At 47.6% G+C, this 19987-nt stretch overlaps 1 protein-coding gene across 3 annotated transcripts in view; it reads right to left on the reverse strand.

Moving 5' to 3' along the window:
- Positions 1 to 19987, reverse strand: part of GSG1L (GSG1 like) — a 55304-nt gene that overhangs the window by 14913 nt on the left and 20404 nt on the right. For all 3 annotated transcript variants that reach the window (XR_010442006.1, XM_064725674.1, XM_064725675.1), the window contains exons 3-4: positions 8485 to 8637; positions 4353 to 4464 (exon numbers count right to left, since the gene is read on the reverse strand). Coding sequence is in view for 2 of the 3 variants with exons in the window: in XM_064725674.1 (XP_064581744.1) it covers positions 4353 to 4464; positions 8485 to 8637 (265 nt within the window). In the remaining variant the exon portion in view is untranslated. The remainder of the gene's footprint in view (positions 1 to 4352; positions 4465 to 8484; positions 8638 to 19987) is intronic.

Below are 19987 nucleotides of genomic sequence, written 5' to 3' on the forward strand. Positions count from 1 at the left end.
GTTCTCCCTGACCTTAAGTTCAGATGGAGCTGGCGAGGGACTCGTGGCCCCAAGGAGTTGAGGTGCTTTTTGAGCATGAAATGAGGCTGCAAAAACAAGTAATGAATTCCTCCTTTTGTCTGCAGAGCTCCCCTGCCTTCCAGCTCCCCTCAGCTTCACACTCAGCCCATCCACTCTGGCTGCACAGAGCTCACAGTGGCTGCCTAAGCAAGCTGGATTAACTCCATCACCTGTGATGGGGACACACTTTACCTGCTCCTTTTTTGCACTTTTTCTGTAACAAATGGATGTGAATTATTCAGAGCAGAAAGTATCCAGCCCCAGTAGCATTATCTTATAAATACGCATTGTCAACACAGCTCTCAGCATGAGCTATTTTCCCATTCTGCAAAGGACCTGCAGACAAGGAAGCAGTTTCTCATTTCAAATTAGACAAAACTTGAAAAAGAGCACATATTCATGGACTGAAAAATCTGGGGGAAAAAATGGCTCAAGTAAACAGCAATGGCTCATTTCAATGATTTCAAAATTCAGCTTATAACAAGTCCTGCAGGGACTCCTGAGGCAAGGAGATGTGTGGAGGCAGCTCTTTCCCTGTCAGTTTTGAACCTGTTAGCCAGATGGATTCAAATGAGAAAGAAATGCAGTGACCCTGGGGTGACAAAGTCCCCTGAAGTTCCCCATGGCTGGGGGAGAAGCAGGAAGGGAGCTGGGGCTGGGTGTGAGGGGCACACTCAGCATCTCCCTGGCCTGCCTGGGTCTGCCTCCCACCTGGAGTGTGGGGGAGCTCCAGCAGTGCAGACATTTCCAGCTGGGCTCCCAAACAGTACCCAGGAAGAAGCCAGCCAAAAAGCACACGCCTCACTGTGCCTGGGGAATGGAATTTGAGGGAGAATTTCTCTTGGATGTTTCTGATGGTTTCTGATGAAATCAGAAGTGCTGAAAGGTTCAGAGAAGGAAATACAGAATGAAGACTCTCAGTGCCTGGCATTTGAGAAATCGTAGTAATTAGGCAATTAGGATAGATGTACTTTAGTTTTTATGGATCTTGCTTAAGTGCTATTTATTTTGAATTGTAAAGAGTGGTTGCCCTACCCTGGGAGTTACACCTGCCTTAGGTGAAGGTCTCTATAACAGCAGTGTTGTTAATACTCCATGGGCCCTCAGGTTCCCCCATGGCTCAAACAGCTCAGGCTTGTTATATTTATTTGCTTTAGAGAGTCTGAACTCCATCTCCTGATCCTCAGGGGCACTGAAATCCCCACCCTGGAGAATCCCCTGGCCACTCCTGACTTGTGCCAGCGCCCAGAACAACCTCCAGGCCTTGCCAATGGTTTGGGAATGGGGTTGGACGACAGACACCACCCTGAGACATCTGAGCACACCATGAGCAGCCCTTCCTCATTTTGGGGGGGGGGGGGGTTTGTCATTCCCTTTTGACAGAGGGGAAGTAGAGCCACAGAAAACTTAATTTTCCCACTGGCCCTTGGGAAAGGGATGGCAGTGTGGATCCCCAAGACCCTTTGGCTCTGGGCCATGGGGACAGTGCTCCCAGGGCTTGCCAGGGCTGTTCCAGTTCTCTGGCTGGGGCTGCAGTGGCACATTCACAGCAGATGGAATTAAAGGTGGTGGTGACAGCTGATGGCTCAGGGCTTCTCAAAGCTCATGCTCCAGGACATCACCAGAAACCAGGCAGAGCAGAAAATGATTCCTGCTGTGTGGTTTTCTATCAGGCTGGGTGGGTATTTGCAATTAACCCTTCTTAAAGAAGGTGTTTGAGCCTGGGTGGTGCCCGGGGAGGTTCTCTGGTCTGTACAACAGTGCTGGCTCAGTGTTAGCTGGAAGGCAGAAGCCTTGGTTTTGCTGCTTTTGATCTCCAGCCTGTCCTTTTCCGGGTCTGCTACCCATCAGTAGCATGGCATGAGGGCCCCCATGGCTGTCCTCAGGCTGGAAATGCTGCTGCTGCTCAGTCCTGTCCCATCTGAGCTGGTGTTTGCACCTTGCCCCACATCCTGCACGGATCAATGGGCTGCCCTGGAAGCACCAGGGAAGGGAGGCATGCAGGGAGGGAGGGAGATTGCTAAATGCAAGAAGGAGCTTTGTGGCTGCAGTGGCTGGAGAGGGCTCAGCTCCAGGGTGGCTGTGTGGAGGGGAGCTGAGCCCTCACCCCAGGAATTCGGGCAGAAGGGATGTTGCTCCCACGTTTCCCTGCTTGTGAGTATCTCAGAGCCCTCCACAGTGAGACCCAATCCAGGGGCAGTCCTGCTCCTTGAACCAAAGCCCACTGTGCCTTCCCTGGCTGTGGCTGCCCAGGGAGAGCTGAGGGAGAGGCTGCTCTGGGACAGGGGTGGGGTCTGGACATCATCCCTCATGGGACACAGCTCCCAGCTCCATCTGCCATGGGACACAGCTCCTAAACCCGTCTGCCATGGGACACAGCTCCCAGCTCCATCTGCCATGGGACACAGCTCCCAACCCCATCTGCCATGGGACACAGCTCCCAAACCCATATCCCATGGGACACAGCTCCCAGCTCCATCTGCCATGGGACACAGCTCCTAAAACCACCTCCCATGGGTCACCAGCTTCATCTCCCATGGGACACAGCTCCCAAACCCATCTCCCATGGAATACCAGCTCCTAAACCCATATCTCATGGGACACCAGCTCCATCTCCCATGGAATACCAGCTGCCAGCTCCATGTCCCATGGGACACAGCTCCATCTCTGTGGGACACAGTTCCCAGCCCCATCTCCCGTGGGACTGGACATGGCTCCTAGCTCTATCTGCCATGGGACACATCTCTTAAACTCATATCTCATGGGACACCCAATCCCAGCTCCATCTCAATGGGATACCAGCTCCAAACCCATCTCCCATGGGACACCAGCTTCATCTCCCATGGGACACCATCTCTCCATCTCTGAGGGACATAGCTCCCATCCCCATCTCTATGGGATACCAGCTCCATCTCCATGGGATACCAGCTCCCAGCCCCATCTCCCATGGGATACAGCTCCATCTCCCATGGAACACAACTCCCAGCCCCATCTCCCATGGGACACAACCCCCTCTCTGTGGGACACAGCTCCCAGCAGGGAGTGTGGGTGGGATGAGTGGGCCCAGGGAGAGCTCGGGGTGCCCTGAGGGACCCTGGTGCCCACTCTGAGCCATGGGGGCTCTTGGCTTGCACAAGATGAAGGAGAATAATCTAATGAGTGTTTATCATGCAAGACATTTAACAACATTTTGAAGTCTGAGTATTGCAGTAAATTGCAAAATAGATTACTGAAGACAAAATATGCCTTATTATTTAAATCTATTGAAAATTATACAATTATTGTGACAGAGTTGTTATAAATATTAATATAAATATTATAAATATGTGAATGCAATGTATTTATAAGTCCATTATCACATGCAATAAATATTCATTATTGAGACACCAAATAAGCTGTATTTTAAATATAATGTGATTTGTATTTTGTAGCGTGTTGCTAAAATGGTAGAAACTCCTCCTATGGAACACAGTGGAAAGAGGTGAGAAGGAAAGACTAATAATTCCCTGCAGTGCTGTGCATAAGAAGTATTTACTTGTTGGTGTTAGCAAAGATTGTTGTCTTTGTTTTGAGATGGAAAGAAAATAATGTGCTATATTTGGAAATTACAAGAAGTATTTTCCCTATCCATCCAAAGAGGCTGATGCCTCTGGAGGATTGGGGATGTTGTTTGCAGGTATTTTTATTCTCCTACTTTTGGTAAGCTTCTTATAAACGTGCAAGCAATATAACACAGTTGCTGTGTCTTGGCCAAATTAGTTTTACGTGATTTTAGAAGATAAATGGGAAAGGTGAAAAAAAAACCAAACAAAAACCCAAGTCCATTTTCCCAAGCCTTCTCCCCATGATCCACAGGGAAGTCTCATCGTGCCAGGAGCACTGCACCTTCCTCTGCAGTTGTGTTCAAAGCTGCACCCTAAGGTTCAACTGAGACATTAATTAAAAACAAGGGGTGGAAAAAAAAATAAAAAAGCTCAAAGTCTCAGAAATGCCATGGCAATTATGTTCCTAAATTGAACTTTAATGAGAGCGCTCAATCTGTGTTGGTAATTGTGGGTGCTGTTTATTTACAAATGCTCTGTACCTGCTGATAGCGCAGCTGCTGCTGCACAGAACTGTCCCACACCTCCAAACCTGCCTGGCCCTGGGGGCTTCTGCTCCTGCAGGTTTGGCAGCTGGAAATCCACAGGGATGTTCCTGTTAGCTGGAGGTGGGAGATTGGATGTGTGCAGCATCCCAACAGCTGATGGAACAGCTCCAGAGAGAAAAGATGAACGTGGGGTGACACTTACCAGAAGGACCATCCATAGTCCCAGGAGTGTGGTCGCCAGTCCTCTGGCCCAAGGCTGACTGTCACTTGGAACACTTGAGTGTACATCATGTGTGCCACCATCCCCAAGAGACCTGGGAAGCAGGGATCAGAACAGGAATTTTTGTGCCAACGTTTTTTTTTTTTTTAATCATTCTTGAGGGAGCTACTGCTGGAAGTGCTTTGAGAGCTCCAAAAAAGTCTTTGTTGTACTTTTATGCCTCCTGTTCTACTGTGGAGGAGGGAGCTGCATGGGCAGAGGAAAGATGTGACTGAGAGCTCATTATTTTACATCATTCTGAATTCTCAATTAAGAGAGGAGTTGAGGAATCGTTGAGGAAAATGCTGCACAAGGAGCATCCCCACCAACCCAGCTGCTGCAAACCAGGGGTGTGCCACCCCCAGAGATCTCCCAGCCCGTCACAGACAGGCCCCAGGTGAGAGGGGAGGAGGAGAGAAGCTCCTGCAGGCAGTGCAGGCTCAGTGTGCTCATGCCACACAACCACATTCTGTCCCAGCAGTTGCTAAGATTGATGTATTTGAACACTCATAAAACACTTGGAAGCTGCACAAGGAGGTGAAGTGAGCTTGGCTCTCCTGATGATGTGTGAGGAGAGGACCCCACTGGGATACTTTTGGTGGGGCAGGGCTGGAGATGCTTTTGTGACACTGTCAGAGCTCACTGAGAGAAATGCAGCTGGGTGAGGATCAGACTTTCAGACACTGTGAAGTTAAGGAACAAGGCTGCAGTAAATCACAGGGTGGCCTGAGTGGCTCTGCCTTTAGCTGGCCACTGTGGTCCTGCAGTTTAAACAGGAAAAACACCTGAACTTTATATTTCAACAGCCCTTTGAGGAAAACCAAACCCCACTTCTCAAGCAGTGGTGGTCAGGAGCAGCTCTGAGGCTTGGAGAATTTTCTATTGGGATGTTCCGGCCATGGCATCTGGGCAGTGCAGGGTGATGATTCCCAATGGGCTCAGGCTAAGGAGATGGGGCTGAACTACTGTATCCCAAATAGTTCTTGGACCTACAGATTTGCAAAAGCCTCTTGTGCTGCAGTGGCAGCTCCAGGCACTCAGAAATACCAATATTCTGCCATGGTGGGTGCAGTAAGGTCTGTGTGCCACACTTGGACCATTCATTCACTGTTCCCTCTGACCACTAATTTTTTCCATGGTTGCCCTTCCCATACATGGAAGATCCTGATTTCCCTCCCCCAACCACACCCAATTTTTGGCTCTTCTTTCTTTCCTACTCTCAGTACCTAAACCACTCCATTACTCTCCCCGGCCTGTGGATGATTCAGGGCAGCAATGGGGGAGGAAGCAGGGGAATGTTTGTGTTGTGGGCATGTTGAGCAGGACCTTCAGAAGACAAATGCCAGCTTTGATACAAACAAGTGCAGAGGCTGGGGGAAGAGTTGTGTTACAGGGAGCTTACAGGGGTGATTTGCTCAGCTGCCTCGTGCTGGAGTGACACACTGCAAAGATAGGAGGTGGAAAGAGCAATTCACTCCAGGAGAAATGAGATTTGGGCAGGGTGGGTGGCCTAATGGGAGCACAGCAAAGTGCTGCACACCTTGCTTTTTTCCTGCTCGTATTTAATTTCCAGAATGCACCTGCAGCTTGCTGAACTTTTTAAATCAGTGGGTTTTTTTTCACCTGACAGTTATGCCTTGATCTTAAGTTTGGAGTTTGCTGTTTCTACGTGTCCTGTCAGTAATTTTTCAACCCTAATAAAATATTACAGCCTGCCCTGAGAGCTGTCACCATCACTGAGAGGCGGCAGGAGGTTTGACACAGGCAGGACGAGCCCCAGCAGGGCTGAGCTGCTGGGCTCTGTCACGCAAACCTTGCTCAGGGTTTGAGCCACCCTCAGCCCTGTGGCTGTGTGGGAGGCTGAGGTGACACTCACTGATCCAGGTGAGGAGGAGGAGGTCACCAGCAAACAATGGAAATATTCTTTGTTTTATCTTGCTAATGCCAGGGTGGGATGGGGCTGGATCTGCACCTGGCATGGCTGTTGATGCTGTTATGCCACATCCAAATTAAAGCAGAATAATGCAAATCTTTTGTTGTGCTGCTTCATGCACTTTTGGTTTGGTCTATTTTAGCTGTGCCTTGCCAAGTTCTCCGTGGGGAAACCCTCTGGTCCTTTTTGCTGTACATTTAATGAGCTGAAATGAGCTGCCTGTACCACAAACCAACAAAAGCTCCATGCCCAGGATCATCTTTTCCCCCAGCTGGGCAGGGAGGGCACAATGCCTGTGCCCATCCAGGCTCCAGGGCAAGAGGTGTTTGCAGGTGGAAAAACCTGATGATGTGGAGTGGCTGGCAGTGCAGAAACACTGATCATTCATAGCTGGCTGGAGATCCTGGACAAGAGCTGCATGGTGGTGTCAGCAATGGGAGAAATTAAAGAGCTTTGGAAAGCTGGAGATGAAGGAAATTTGGAGAAGACAATGTATTTTAAAGCATTTTCCTATATTTTTTACTAGAAATGCCATTTGTGGAGTATATAACATTAATGAAAATGTTTTATTATAAATACTGTGTGAGAAACATATATAAGTTTTTTAGTTTGTGTAAGGTTAAGAGGGATGCCAAAATTGTGATGTTGTGGGGTATTTTTTAGTGGCTCATAGAAACAACAATAAGTGACCACACTGTTGGGATATTTTTTCCTGAACTTTAGATATTGAGCTATGAGAATGCGGAGATCTCATTGCACTTTTATGAGGGAACTCAAGCATGAATTTAATGAGGAGTGTTATGCTCCAATGGAAAGTCCTCTTCATTACCTAATTTCTATTAAGCTATGTCATTATAAATATGCTAAGCTTAAATAAATATAGTTTTTTTCTTTCCTCTAATATCCCATGCCATTGAAAATAACAACTAGCAGTGTACTGGGGTTTGGGGTTTTATCCTTGCTTCAATTCCTCTATCATTTTTCCCTGTAAAATTTTGAAGTTTATATTTGGACTATCTTGGCAATGTACTTAGAAAGAGGGAAGGCCAAAATAAAAATAGAAAGTTGTGTAGGAAAGAAAACTTCATCATTCCTAAAAAACTTTAAAACTGCAGTTAATGGTGAAGGGAGAGAGGAACAGCATGGAAGTAATTGATGAATGCTGAAGAAATCCACACAGTTTGATTTTGAAAATGGAACTGATTTTTTTTTAAGTTCCAAATTATATCCAAAGCTGAAAAATATGCTTTGGCAGTTCTTATCAGATGTTTTTGTCACTCAGCTCTACTTCTGACCTTTCCTCTTTGTTATTATTTCACCATTTGCAGCTATCCCTGAAGATACAGAGTCCTTCCCAGAATGTACACTGCCTGTTGTAATGTCTTCCAGCCTGAAATGCAGCAGGATAAAATGCACTTCTATTGCAGGAATTCTTTCTGCCAGAGAGGTCCATGCAGGAGTGCTCACATGGGCACCCTTGCTGTTTGTATAAATCCTGGAAAATGGGTGTTTTAGCCAGAAAAAAGCTTCACAGAAGTCAAGGGGCACTTAACCACATGGTTGGAGTTATTTTAGAGAAGTGAATTCCTCAAGCTGATATGGTGAGGGGCCCCAAGTACAGACTGAGCACAAACCAGCCCAGAAGGGCTGTTCTGAGAGATGTCCATGTCCCAGCCCACTCCTGGGGCTGCCCCTTACTGCCAGCATTAGAACCCTTTTCATTCTCAATTTTGTTAATTAGCAAGATGAGCTCCTTCCTTTGGTTTTCCAGCCTTCACCTACTTTCAGGATTAACAGAGAAAAAAGATTTTTCAGCTTTACATGTTTTTAATTTTCCTCTGGAAAATGAGTGTGATGATGCTGCAAATGGAGCTGAGGCTGGAGCTGTGGTAATGGCTGTGCAGGCTGGGGAAGGATAATTACTGCATTGCTGCTGTGAAATCAGGAATGAGGATATTCACTTCTCCCTGGCAAGAGGAGAATTTATCATGCAGTCTTTGTGCCAAAGGAACAAAAAATTACAGTGAAAAATTGCGATAGCTAAACGTGGATAAGAGAGTCGTGGAGCCTCCAGGTTTTTATCCTCTCAAAGTTGTGAAATTTTGCTTTGTGGTGGTAAAAAGGGGAAGGGGAGGTTCATACCTGAAAGCACAGTGAAGACAGCAGCAAAGGCATTTAACTTGAGCCCATCTATGACACTGCTTGAATGAAAGAGCTCGAGGCACATGAGGCTGAACCCGACGACCAACAGCATGATGTACAACACCTCGGACACCACTGAGAGCCACAGCACACCTGGGGGCAAAGAGCAGCAACCTGTCAGCACCTGGGCAACACTTGCAAGAGGTTAAAGTTGGCAAAAATTTATTAGGAGGTCAGGAATGCCTAGGAGTAAATGGGTATTAGGATTTTTTAAAAAAAGTTAGTTGGTTTTTGAGGTCACCGATTGTAATTTGTTGGTTTTTTTTTTTTTTTTAAATGTTTATCATATCCACTGTGTATTGGAAAAAATTTCTTTACTGAAAAAGTCATTAAGCACAGTCTGCCCAGGGGAGTGGCAGAGTCACCATCCCTGGAAGTGTTCAGAAAACAAGTAAAGGTGGCATTTCCTAATGTGCTTTGGGGGCATGGGGGCATTTGATAAAAGGTTGACCTTGGTGATCTTCATGGTCTTTTCTGGCCTTAATGATTCTGTGATTCACAGAGTTTAAACTCAGCAAACCACGGCCCAAACTGAGAAAACCAGAAAAAGCAGCGAATGAAGATGTGAAGAGTGGCAGGGTGGTAAAGACACTGCAGAAAGAACAAGCTGTTGCTTGCTCTTGCTCAGCTTGGCTACAGAACCTCTGTGGGGATATGTGAGAACCTCTCGGCTCCTCTGAGCACAGGCACAGCTCATAGAATTAAGTTCCCCACCTGTTCCACAGTTTAGATGAGCACAATCCACCAGGCAGGGAGGTGATGGCACAGGGTACCTGCCTGCCTGTGTGCTGCTGGGAGCTGGACAGCCTTGCATGCCTCTTTTCCACAAAGAAAATAAATTCAGTCCATGTTTTAAAATTCTTGCCACAGCCTAGTGCTGGGGGCTGTTGTTGTAAACAGCTCTGCAGGATGGCTGGTCTCATTCAGGGTGTTCTCACAGGGTTTGTGCCTCAGGACTGGCCCAGAAACTGCCACAATTACAGCAGGGTGGGCACAGATGTTGATAACATGCTCAGCTGAGGAGCTGCAGATGCAAAAACGCCTGGCTGGAGTTTCCTGAGCCCCTGGGTGCAGCCCAGAGGGTCAGGGCCCTGCTGGAGCTCTGCAGGACTCGGGCAGAGCTCAGGGCAGAGCCCAGCAGGGATGGCTGCATCACCAGGAGATGTCACCTTTGGGAATTCCAGCAGCACAAAACCTCCAGCAGGATCTGCTGAGTCTTTGAAAGTCACCAAGCCATGGGGTAAATTGGAGAGGATGGGAACAGATGATAAGATTGAGTCCCTGCCCAATTTCCAATTGCTGTTTCAGCATGAGAATCTGCTCGAATTCTCCAGTACATTTGCTAACCTGATTGCTAGAGAATTCACCTGGAAACAATGAGCAGTGATGGAAAATTTCAGCCTAAGCAGTTGAAACATGGAAAGTTAAGCATCTGAAGACAATGGCTTATATTAGAAAATGTTAGCTGTAACCATAGAGACTGCTACAGGCTTCACTTATATTAATACCTTCTCTCCTCACTGCCAGAGCACATGTGTGATAAAGCCCACAGTCCAGCTTATCAAACCAGATATGCAGTCTCACTTTTATCAAATATTTGAGTGGCCTCTTGGTGACCAGGCTGATCCCAGCTCATATTTTGTCTGGGAATTCATCTTTATAATTACATCTAATTAATATGTGCTATTCGTTGTTGCCACTGTAGCTGACCTTCTGAGTTCTTAAACTACACTACAGAGATAGCAATAAATAAAGCTTTTAATTGCTCACAGTGGCTGTGTGTGCAATATTGCATCTATCAACAGCAAACAGCTGCTTATCTCACTCCTCTTAGTCAATTTGGTATCAGGCAACTCTTCCAAAAAGGAATGCAAGTGAGAGAGAGCAGAAACAGCAGGGTTTAGGAGGGATTTTGCCTCATTTTCTAAAACCAGCAATGTCCAGGATGAGAGAATGATGGAATGATTTGAGTTTGGAAGAATTAGCTGATGAAAACCTGACCCACAGGCTGAGGCAGCAGAGAGCCCTAACTAATGAGCTGTAATTCATTCAGCCCACACTTGAAATATTAATGTACAACACACCTGCCCAGGTGATTAGTGCCCTGAATCAAGCCTTGAGAACCCCCTGGTGCTCTGTGCACACCAGGGCAGCGCTGTAACTCTGTCTGCAGCTCACCACTGTGAGGTGGCTCCAGCTCTGCTTCCCTGGGGGCACATCTGGGCTCAGAGGGCTGCAGTCCATGGGTGACATCAGGCTGGTGTGCTCAGGGGTAGGGCCAGTTCTCTTGGATGTTTTTGTCAATGATCTGGGCACTCTTAAGGAATTTTGCTTCTGGTGATCCTAAATCAGGAGCAGACCCTGAGTCCCTTGAGAATGGAGGGTCCTTAGAGAGAGATCTTGGCAGATTTGAGTGTGTCACCAACCAGATGACATCTAACAAGGACAAGTGCTGGGTTCTGCTCCTGGGCCAGGGTAATCCTGGAGGTACCTGCAGAGAGGGGAACAAGGAGCTGGAGTGCAGCCCTGCAGGACGAGTCTGGGGGTTTGGTTGATGGTTTTGGGGGTTTGGCTGATGTTCTGGAGTTTTGTTGATGGCCCTGGGGGTTCAGGTGATGTACTCAGCTCTATAAATGCACACCCTACCTGCTGCCCACCTCTGGCCCAGGGCCTGTAGCTGGGGCTGCAGGCATCAGTGCAGTGATTTTGGAAGGAGCAGGGGTTTGGGGAGGTGCAAATGTCCCTGTGGGAGCACCTGGGTTCGTGTGTCCATTGCAAGGGGACACTGTCAGAGGGACAGGAGGGCTCTGGGAGCTGAGCCTGAAGGGCCTGGGGCCAGCTGGTGTCCTTTATTCTCCTAAGGAAGGAGAAAGGAGCAGCAGGGAGGAACATCTGACTGTGTGGCTGGTGTCTCAGGGAGTGCTTTGCCTTCCCTTCCAAAGGGCTGGGATAAGAGTGGCTTTGCCAGCAGGATAACCTTTCAAGGAAATGATGAAAAGCTCAATGAGACGTGAGTTTTGCTCTCCTGTAAATTCTTTTTCTGATGAGACACAAAGGCTGGGTGAGTTTGCTGTGGGAGGCATAGTCAATTACTGCTTTTTTTGGGGCCCTGTTCATATCTACCAAGGAACTCTCTTGTCTTATTCCACGGTGTTACTGAATACCTGCTCTGAGCCTTTTGTTTAGTGCATCTAATGCAGGGAAAGGCAAGTCCCACATGCAGTGTTTGCATAGTTCTATGTCCTGTCCTGCTCCTCTGATTTTGAATTTCATCTAAATAATAACACCCAGAAAATGCATCCTGTGTATGAATTTTGGATTTTCCTGTGGCTGCCTGAAGCAGAACAGTTGCTCCAGGTTATTAATTCAGGAGACAGAGTCTTTCTGTTCTGTGCTGATGGTGAAGTGATCTCCCACTGCTCCTCTCTCAACATGAGATTCATGAGGCAGTCACTTGGCATCACTTCCACTCACAACCTCTTACAGCCTCCTTCCTGCAAAGCAGAGAGCTCCTTCTCTTGAGGGGACCTCAGTCATTCCAGGTGACAGGGAAGAAGATCTCCAGGGTATTTTTCTCTTTTCCAATCTTCCCTGCTGTCATCTTTTCTGTCTGCTTACTCCCCTCCAGCCGGTGTCCTCTGCCCCAGGGATCTGTCTGGCCTAACTCTGCTTCTATGAAAAATCTCTCCTTCAGGAGAGTCAGGACTTGGTTCACTTAGACAGTTCCACCTGGATGGCCTGTACCTGAGGCTCTGCACTCTCATCAATCAGCAGACTCCTCTCATCTTTTGGTCTCCGTCCTGTTTATTCATGTTTGTTTGTCCAGCAAACCCACTCTGTGCAGAGAAGGGGCTGGGGAGGAGCTCAGCTGGGCTGTGCCTCAGTGCCAAGGATATTCCAATGTGAGACCTCCCAGGAAAGGAGAGCCTTGGACTGCAAAGCAAAAGCAAACCCAGAGAGGTTTCAGTGGCACTCCCACACACACGAGGGTGGGGATGTGTGAGCAGCCCACCCAGCACGCCAGCACCAGGACACCATGTGTTCAGCCCATCTTTCCAGGATTCCCTGGAATAATGCAGAGGATGACAGCTGTCAAGTCCTCCTCATGCCTGCTGGGCTTTTTTTAGGTGAGAAAATCGTGCTGGGTTTGCATGTTCCCTTCTGTGCTGCCCAGGAGCTGGTAGGGCCCTGTCTTGCTGTCCTGTCACTCTCTGGGGAACATCAACTTGTTGTCCTGTGTCTGGGCCCATCCTGGTGTTCTGTGTCCTGTGTCTGGGCCCATCCTGCTGTCCTGTGTCTGTGCCCATCCTGGTGTCCTGTGTTTGGGCCCATCCTTGTGTCCTGTGTCTGGGCCCATCCTGGTGTCCTGTGTCTGTGCCTGTCCTGGTGTCCTGTGTCCTGTGTCCGTGCCTGTCCTGTGTCCTGTGTCTGGGCCCATCCTGGTGTCCTGTGTCTGGGCCTGTCCTGTGTCCTGTGTCTGGGCCCATCCTGGTGTCTGGGAAGCTGCAGGACAGTGGGCACTGTGATCTGGATGACCACTGACATCAATACCATCAACACCTCCTGCTCTAACACACCTTCTCCTGTAATTTTTGTCCCTGTCTGTCACCCCTCAGCAGTGTTGCTGACAATGACAGAGCCACTTCTGGGCACTGTGGAACACTTTGGATCTTTGCTCCCACCCACAGATAGGCTGTATGTCCCAGGTGGGATTGCTCTGATTGCTCACGGACTGTGAGGCTTTTCCTGGAGGAAAATGGGGTCACCAGCTTCAGGACAACATCCCTGTGAAGCAAAATTCCTGAAAGTGCAGGACCTGGGCTCAGCTTCTCACCCAGAATTTGAGGTTGAAAATCTGGGACTCACCAAAAGATTTCACATAAATCAACCTATATCATAGGGCTCTGTATCAGAGGGAATCATATCACATTCATATCATCTGATCTCATGGCAGGAAGAAGATCAGTGCAGTAGCTGGGACATGAAAAGAACTTTGTGTCTCTGAGCTTTGTTATTTCCTAACCAGCGTGTGGGACTGTCTTGTCCATGGAGCTCATGGTGGGACCCCCAGTGTCACCTCCTCAAGGGCTCAGGCCCTGCAGCAGCATTGTTACAAGGAAATTAATTTCCCAGCACTCTCCATTGAAGTGAACATACTCTTCAGTATGGCTGGGAGAACTGTTACCCACAAGATCCCTGAGGTTTTAGGCACTCAGACACTCCATGAGCCATCTGGCAGGATCAGTCCCTTGCCCTTCTGTCTAACAGCACAAAGCAGCAGCATTTTGAAGGAAGATCCACAGGTCTGGGATGACCTCTGCAAGGAGATCATCAACTTGAGTGCACCTGCCTGAACTGAGATGTTAGAAAAGGGATATTGCAAACAGTCCTGAAGGGATCAAACAAATGGAACATTTCTTCTGATAGTGAGAGAATCTTTACAACGAATCTCACAAAGCTCTTCCCAGAACCTGAAACTATTTCAGGTCAGCCCTGGCCACTGAGGAAGGAGTGGACACCTTTCACCGTGGAGTCAGGGAGCTCCAGTGCTGAGTTTCCTGTGGAACAGGATTCTGATAAAAGCCATGGGAATTCTGCTCAGATCTTGAAGCATTCAGTGAGTTCCTGATGAAGGAACCCAAAGAACAGCATTGTTAATGACTTCAAGGAGGTTTGAGCTGAGTTTGACTGCTTGATACCCAAAGTTCATTCCTTGCTCAAATCCACTGCCATTTCCTGACACAAAACAGGAGCAGTCACTCCATCTTCTCCATGAGAGCTCTGGTTAAACTGAGCCATGTCAAGCCTGTCATGTTCTCTGCTCCTTCCCCACAAAATCCCAAGATGATTCTTGTGTTGCATAATTAAAACCATGCTCAGGCTTGTTTAGCAGTTTGGATTGAAACACCAAGAACTTGGATGACATCTGAATGGGATTATGTGCAGGATGATAAAGAAACATTTCCTGCTGTTTCTGGAATGCCAGAGTTCCATAATTTCAATTCCTGTTGAGTTTTTGAGATTGATGAGGCCAGCAAACCAGTTCTGGAGAGTTTAAATCACATCTATACCTCCTACCACCTACAGTCACATGCAGCCATGGAGTTTGATGCATACTTGTCAAATCAGAAAAGTTGGGTTTTGGTGCCAGCTCACTATGCCAACGGGATCTGATGGCAGATTCTGAGGTCCTATCTCCAGATGAAATAATGAAATCCTCTTCTGGATGCTCCTTCAGGCTGGCCAGGCCATGGAAATGACTGTCAAAGATCCAGTGTTGGTGCATGTTCTCAAGGAAACACTGAGGAGGTGGTCAACACAGGAATTGCTGGGAGAGTTCAAAGCATTTTGAATCCATAAACATGAGCTGTTTGCTCTTAAAGGATTTCTTTAGGGAAAGTCATATTGCTATTCCTGAAGGATGTTGCTGAGTCATGTTAACCATGTTATACCCAGCAAAGGCAGGGATTGTGTGCCTGGAAATGTCTGTCATGCATTTTGGAGAGTGGCTTGGAAATTTTCCAGCATAAAGAAGCCCATAAATGAATGTATTGCCTGCCATGGTGTGTGACACTGCCAGCCTTCCTGAGCAGTGCCCAAGAAGAAATGGTCTGGAATCTGCATTGATTTCTGAGGGCCCTTTCAGACAGAAAATTAGCTTCCTAATTGGGGCAGGCTCACATTCAGAATGCCTCAGTGGGAATTCATCCTCCTTAGGAACACCCACTGCCTCCGCCTGTGCTCCCTGGGGATCTGTGGCTGCTGCATCCCAGCCCTTCCCAGAGCACAGCTGCCCTCCTGGGGTCAGGGGCTGCCCAAAGCAGCCTCACCCGAGCTGTCACACTCTGCCACGCTGTCCCTGAGCAGTGACCAGGCTGGACAATGCTGCAGGCAGCCTGAGAGCTCTGGGAGAGCTTTGGAGCTCCTCAAATCTCAGTGTCACATGTCTGCCCTGAGAGCCAGGCTCTGTCTGAGCTGTGGTGACACCACACCAGCTCCAGCCACTCCTCTGCCAGTTCAGCCCTGGGCTGTCTGACAGAGTCTGATGGGCAAGTAGGAGCTTTGGGGGGTTTTCTGCATCACAGTTCATCATATGACAAAACCCCTTCTGTCTGCTCAAGGCAGTGGAGCTGAGCAATGTGTGCTCCTAAATTACCACTCAGATCCTCGTGCCTGACTGAGGAGAAACCAGGAGTGTGGCACTTGAAGGACAAGCCAGTGCTGCATTGTTGAGCAGCTGGGGAGACACCAGAGTCCAAGCAATGCTGTCCTGGAGAGTGTGGGACCTTCTCACCTCCCCACTGGCAGCTGCTAACCCAGACACTGCTGCTGCTGCCTGGGGGAGAACGTGCTGCTCTCACCCTGTGCCTCACAGCCATTGTTCCCAACATCCCTGAACTGCCACAAAACACTGGGAAACCACAGGAGGCTGGGAGAAGTCACCTAGACAGATGTCACCCCATGTGGGAGGAGAAGAGCCATGTCTGAGGGCCAGCCCTGGTTCTGGGGGTGTGAACTTGCACCCTGCAGGTGTCATCTCTTCTTTGTGCAAAAGCAGATTCATTCTCCTGTGATTTCCTGAGAATGTGATTTCATTCTCCTTCTTGGTCAGCCAGGGACACGGGGAACTGTTACGCTTGCTCATGTTAGCAGCAACAAAAAGTTCTGCTCCTGTGTCTCCTAGGCTGTCTTTGCTGTCCTTGTGTTTTTTCTTGACTAATTGCTCTGTTTTTTCAAACTTATTGAATTTGTTGGAACTGACACCTGGGTCTCACTTAAATCTCTCTTCTTTAAGAGGGAAGAGAGGAAACAATAAGGCAAATGGGCACCCACTGAGAGATGCTGTGCACATTGTTTGGAAGAGCAGTAAGGCCAGCTCCATGTAAATCTCTCTCTCTCTCTTCCAGTGCCATTTGGGTGGGTTTAGTCATCTGCTCTTCTCTGCTACTCCAATACTGGGAATTCCAAGCCAGAAATGCTGGAGTGATCAATAGGAAATGGTGAGGAGAATGAACCCTGAGCATGTTGTTGTGGCTGGCAGCGGGCTGAGCGCTGCTGGTTAATGCGTCACGGCAGAGCCGACCATCTGCCCATCCTCTCGTGCTCAGAGAGGCACACACAGAGCCACCAGGGACACTGCCAGCCTCCTGACCCTAAATGCCACCTGAGCTACCTAAAACTGCCTGCTCCAGCCATCTGAATGGGGCAGCAAGGGTAAATAAAGGGCTGGCACCCAGACAAGGGACTGCGCCTTGCAGAACGTGGGAAACCAGAGGAGGAATACTTGACACTGCTGAGGGGACAGAGGAAAAGCTGTGTTTTGGTTTTGTTTAGCTTTAGCTCTTGGTTAGTTTCTTTATTTTGGAAGGTGAGGTGGAGCAGTGACTCATAAAATGATTCTCTTCTATGTGATGATGGCTTTGGATGGCTCTGGCATGGAGCAGATTGAATCCTGTGTGTGATACTGAGCAAACTGTGGGATATCTTTGTATCCATAATCTCTTTTTCCTGGTGTGGTAGTAATATAATGAGTACAGCAAGAGAGTGGAAAAGATGATGAAAAATACTCTAAAAGAGAATTATACCATGTGCCTTACTAAATATATTTGGGCTCAGTGTTTCCCTTTGAAGACCACCAGTGCAGATTCTGTGATGTACTTCTACCCTCAGCACTGGGATGAGAAATGAATGATGTTCAGACCAGTGTTCTCCACATCTTTGGCATCCCCAGTGTGAACAACAAGACTGTTTCCTCCTTCAGTAATTAGAAATTTAGCTTGAATTCTGCTGGTAAGGATGGTTTCATCTTTGTATGTCTAATTGCCCTTTAAAACTAACTTCAGTGATTCATAACAGATGTGTAAGAAAACACAGATAAAATAAAACTAACACATTTTTTCCTGAATATTTAATCATAGCCCTCCTGTGACAAGTGCACAGGTATTTGTGTGTGTGGGTAAGGATTTGCCCTATTGCAGATATATGAACAATAATGCAATAGGAAGTATTCAAGAGGAATATAGAGCCTGTTTACGAAAGTGTACAGTTCTTTTGGGAGACCCAGTTACATTTCTTTTTACTGATGCAGGTCTCTAAGTGCTCCTCTTAGAAAATTGATCCTCTTTTTTTCTTCTTAGGAACATCTACCCAGTACATAAAAAAGGAGGTTTGTTTTTTAACTTGCCTGTTACAAGTCTCGTTTGTCTCTTTTCGAGTCTCAAACCTGCTCTGCATTGTCCTCCTCATCCAAAGAAGTATTTCCCTATTTTTGACCATAAATGTCACTCTTCTCTCTCTGTCTTTAAATTTTACTGTCAGAGCTTTGAGCTGGGGCTGGCAGGGGAGGGATGAGGGAGCTGCAGGTGGGTACATCACGAGTACTTGTGGTGGCATGGTGACTTCTTGTTTTGTTCTTGGGTTCCTACGATGATCCTAATATTTCTTTTTCATCTTAATCTCTGCAGAGCAGTGAATTAATGTTTTCATAGAAGTGTCTGTCATCGCCCAAGAACTCTATCCTGAGGGGAAAAGCTAATTCAGAACCCATCAGTGTATATGTAAAGGTAGGATGACTCCTCATCTTCCCCACTTGGCATTTATCAACACTGATCATTATCTGCCATTTGCTCTCAGTCACTCACTTTGTGCATGCTTCAGAGGCCTGCAGTGTATCCAGTGGTTTTCAGGCTTTCAAGCTTCAGTTGTCCTTTTAGCTGAACATTTTAATCTATTTTAAGTAGCTCTTGCTTTTCTTGAGTTTCTTTCTTCACAAATTCTAAACCCACTTTTATTGCTTCTGAAGGATGCTGAATCTGCCATACAAGCCACACAAGGGATCTCCTACTAACATTTTGAATCAAGTGCAAGTCAAGAGTAACAAGCTGCCCACTAATTTCTCCAGCTCACATCCAAATTTTGTCTCTACATCATGGATAACATTTCTTGGTCTGTGCATGGTGTTTTAGTCAGCTCCTGCTGTTTTGTTTTCTGTCCTTACACCTTCTCTGCTATCAGGTTTAACCCTGCTGTCTCTGAAGCTGTCCCAAGGGGAGATCACTAACATAATTCTGCATTTTTTATCTGAACATGGAATCCATCCACAGAGATTGTGTTGCTCATTAATGACATTACCTTGTTATTCTGATTCAGCTTTAGTACATGACATCTGCTTTGTCTTTCAGTGTAATCAGCAACAAGACGTTATTGTCCCTCTAATTATCTTTCTCCCATCAAATTTCTGCTACACCTATTATGTCAGGATCCATTAAAATCAGGCATCTAGTTTTTCTGTTCTCATTAATTGCTGTTGGAGTGCTGGTTTAGGAGCATGCACAGAACTGGCTTCGCTTTCTCTTTTTTCTGTGCTGTGTTTAGGTGAGACTTGATTTGTTTACTTGCTGTTTGCCATGTGCTACCTCAGCTCTGCCAGCCACTTTTTAGGCAATGCAGAATTGTTATTGCTTCATCTCTCCAGGATGCACCACCACAGGCTGTGTAGAGGACGTGCAGGAGGCACCTCCTACCTCTGCCTGAGGACAGGCTCTCATTTAAAAGCCTCCCTGTAAGATTTTTGGACTGTTCAGTGTTCAATAGCCATGAGCATTTTCCTTCTGCAGGGTTTTGCCTTGCCTCAGCCTCTGTGGGCTCTGAAAAGCCTGGTTTATTTTGTGAGTTTATCAGCAGGTAGGGAGCAGTGCAATGCAGGCAGCTGCTGGTGGCCTGCTGCCTTGCCATTCCTTGTGGGAATTGTTCCACAAAATCAGATACCACAGAGCCCTGGAGTAACCTGGCCAGGCTGCAGCACACCTGTGAGGAGCCTGCCCTGGGAATCCTGCCCTGTGTTTGTGTGGCCATCTCAAAGCTCTGAGCCAGCACTGACATTTGAGCCTGTTCCTGCAGCACCTCCCCACAGGGGAAGAGCCTCTCATCTCCAGCTCTGGGCACTCCAGGTGCTTGCAAAGTCCCAGCCTCCACCAGCACCATGCCAGGAACTGCTGGGGGCACCACATTCCCTGCAAAGCCCTGCTCTTCTCCAGCAAAATGCTTCCAGCACAAGGGCTGCTTCCAGCTGGTTTCTCTTGCCCAAGGAGCTGGGCTGGAGAGCTGGCAGTGATGCAGAGGAGGATGCAGGAGCTGCAATCTCACACAGCAAGGGGAAGAAAGATAACACCTGTGGATGTGTCCACCTGTGGTGGTGTGGTCACTGAAAGCTTTTATCTGATCATTTATGGGACCTTTTTCTCTCCATTGTGGTGTCGTGGTTCCCCTTCTTCACAACTTTAAAAACCACTTTTAAAACCACTATTCCTGGAATTTTTGGTCTTGGTTTCCTCCTTTTGAATGTATCCTCTGTAGCCTCTTGGGATTTTTCTTGGGCACGGATTTGAGGCCATGGGAATGGGATGACAGAAGGTGCCATGGGATGAGGAGGAGTGCGGTGAGG

The sequence above is a fragment of the Zonotrichia leucophrys genome, chromosome 14 (assembly GCF_028769735.1).
Source record: "Zonotrichia leucophrys gambelii isolate GWCS_2022_RI chromosome 14, RI_Zleu_2.0, whole genome shotgun sequence".
Taxonomy (NCBI): Eukaryota; Metazoa; Chordata; class Aves; order Passeriformes; family Passerellidae; genus Zonotrichia; species Zonotrichia leucophrys.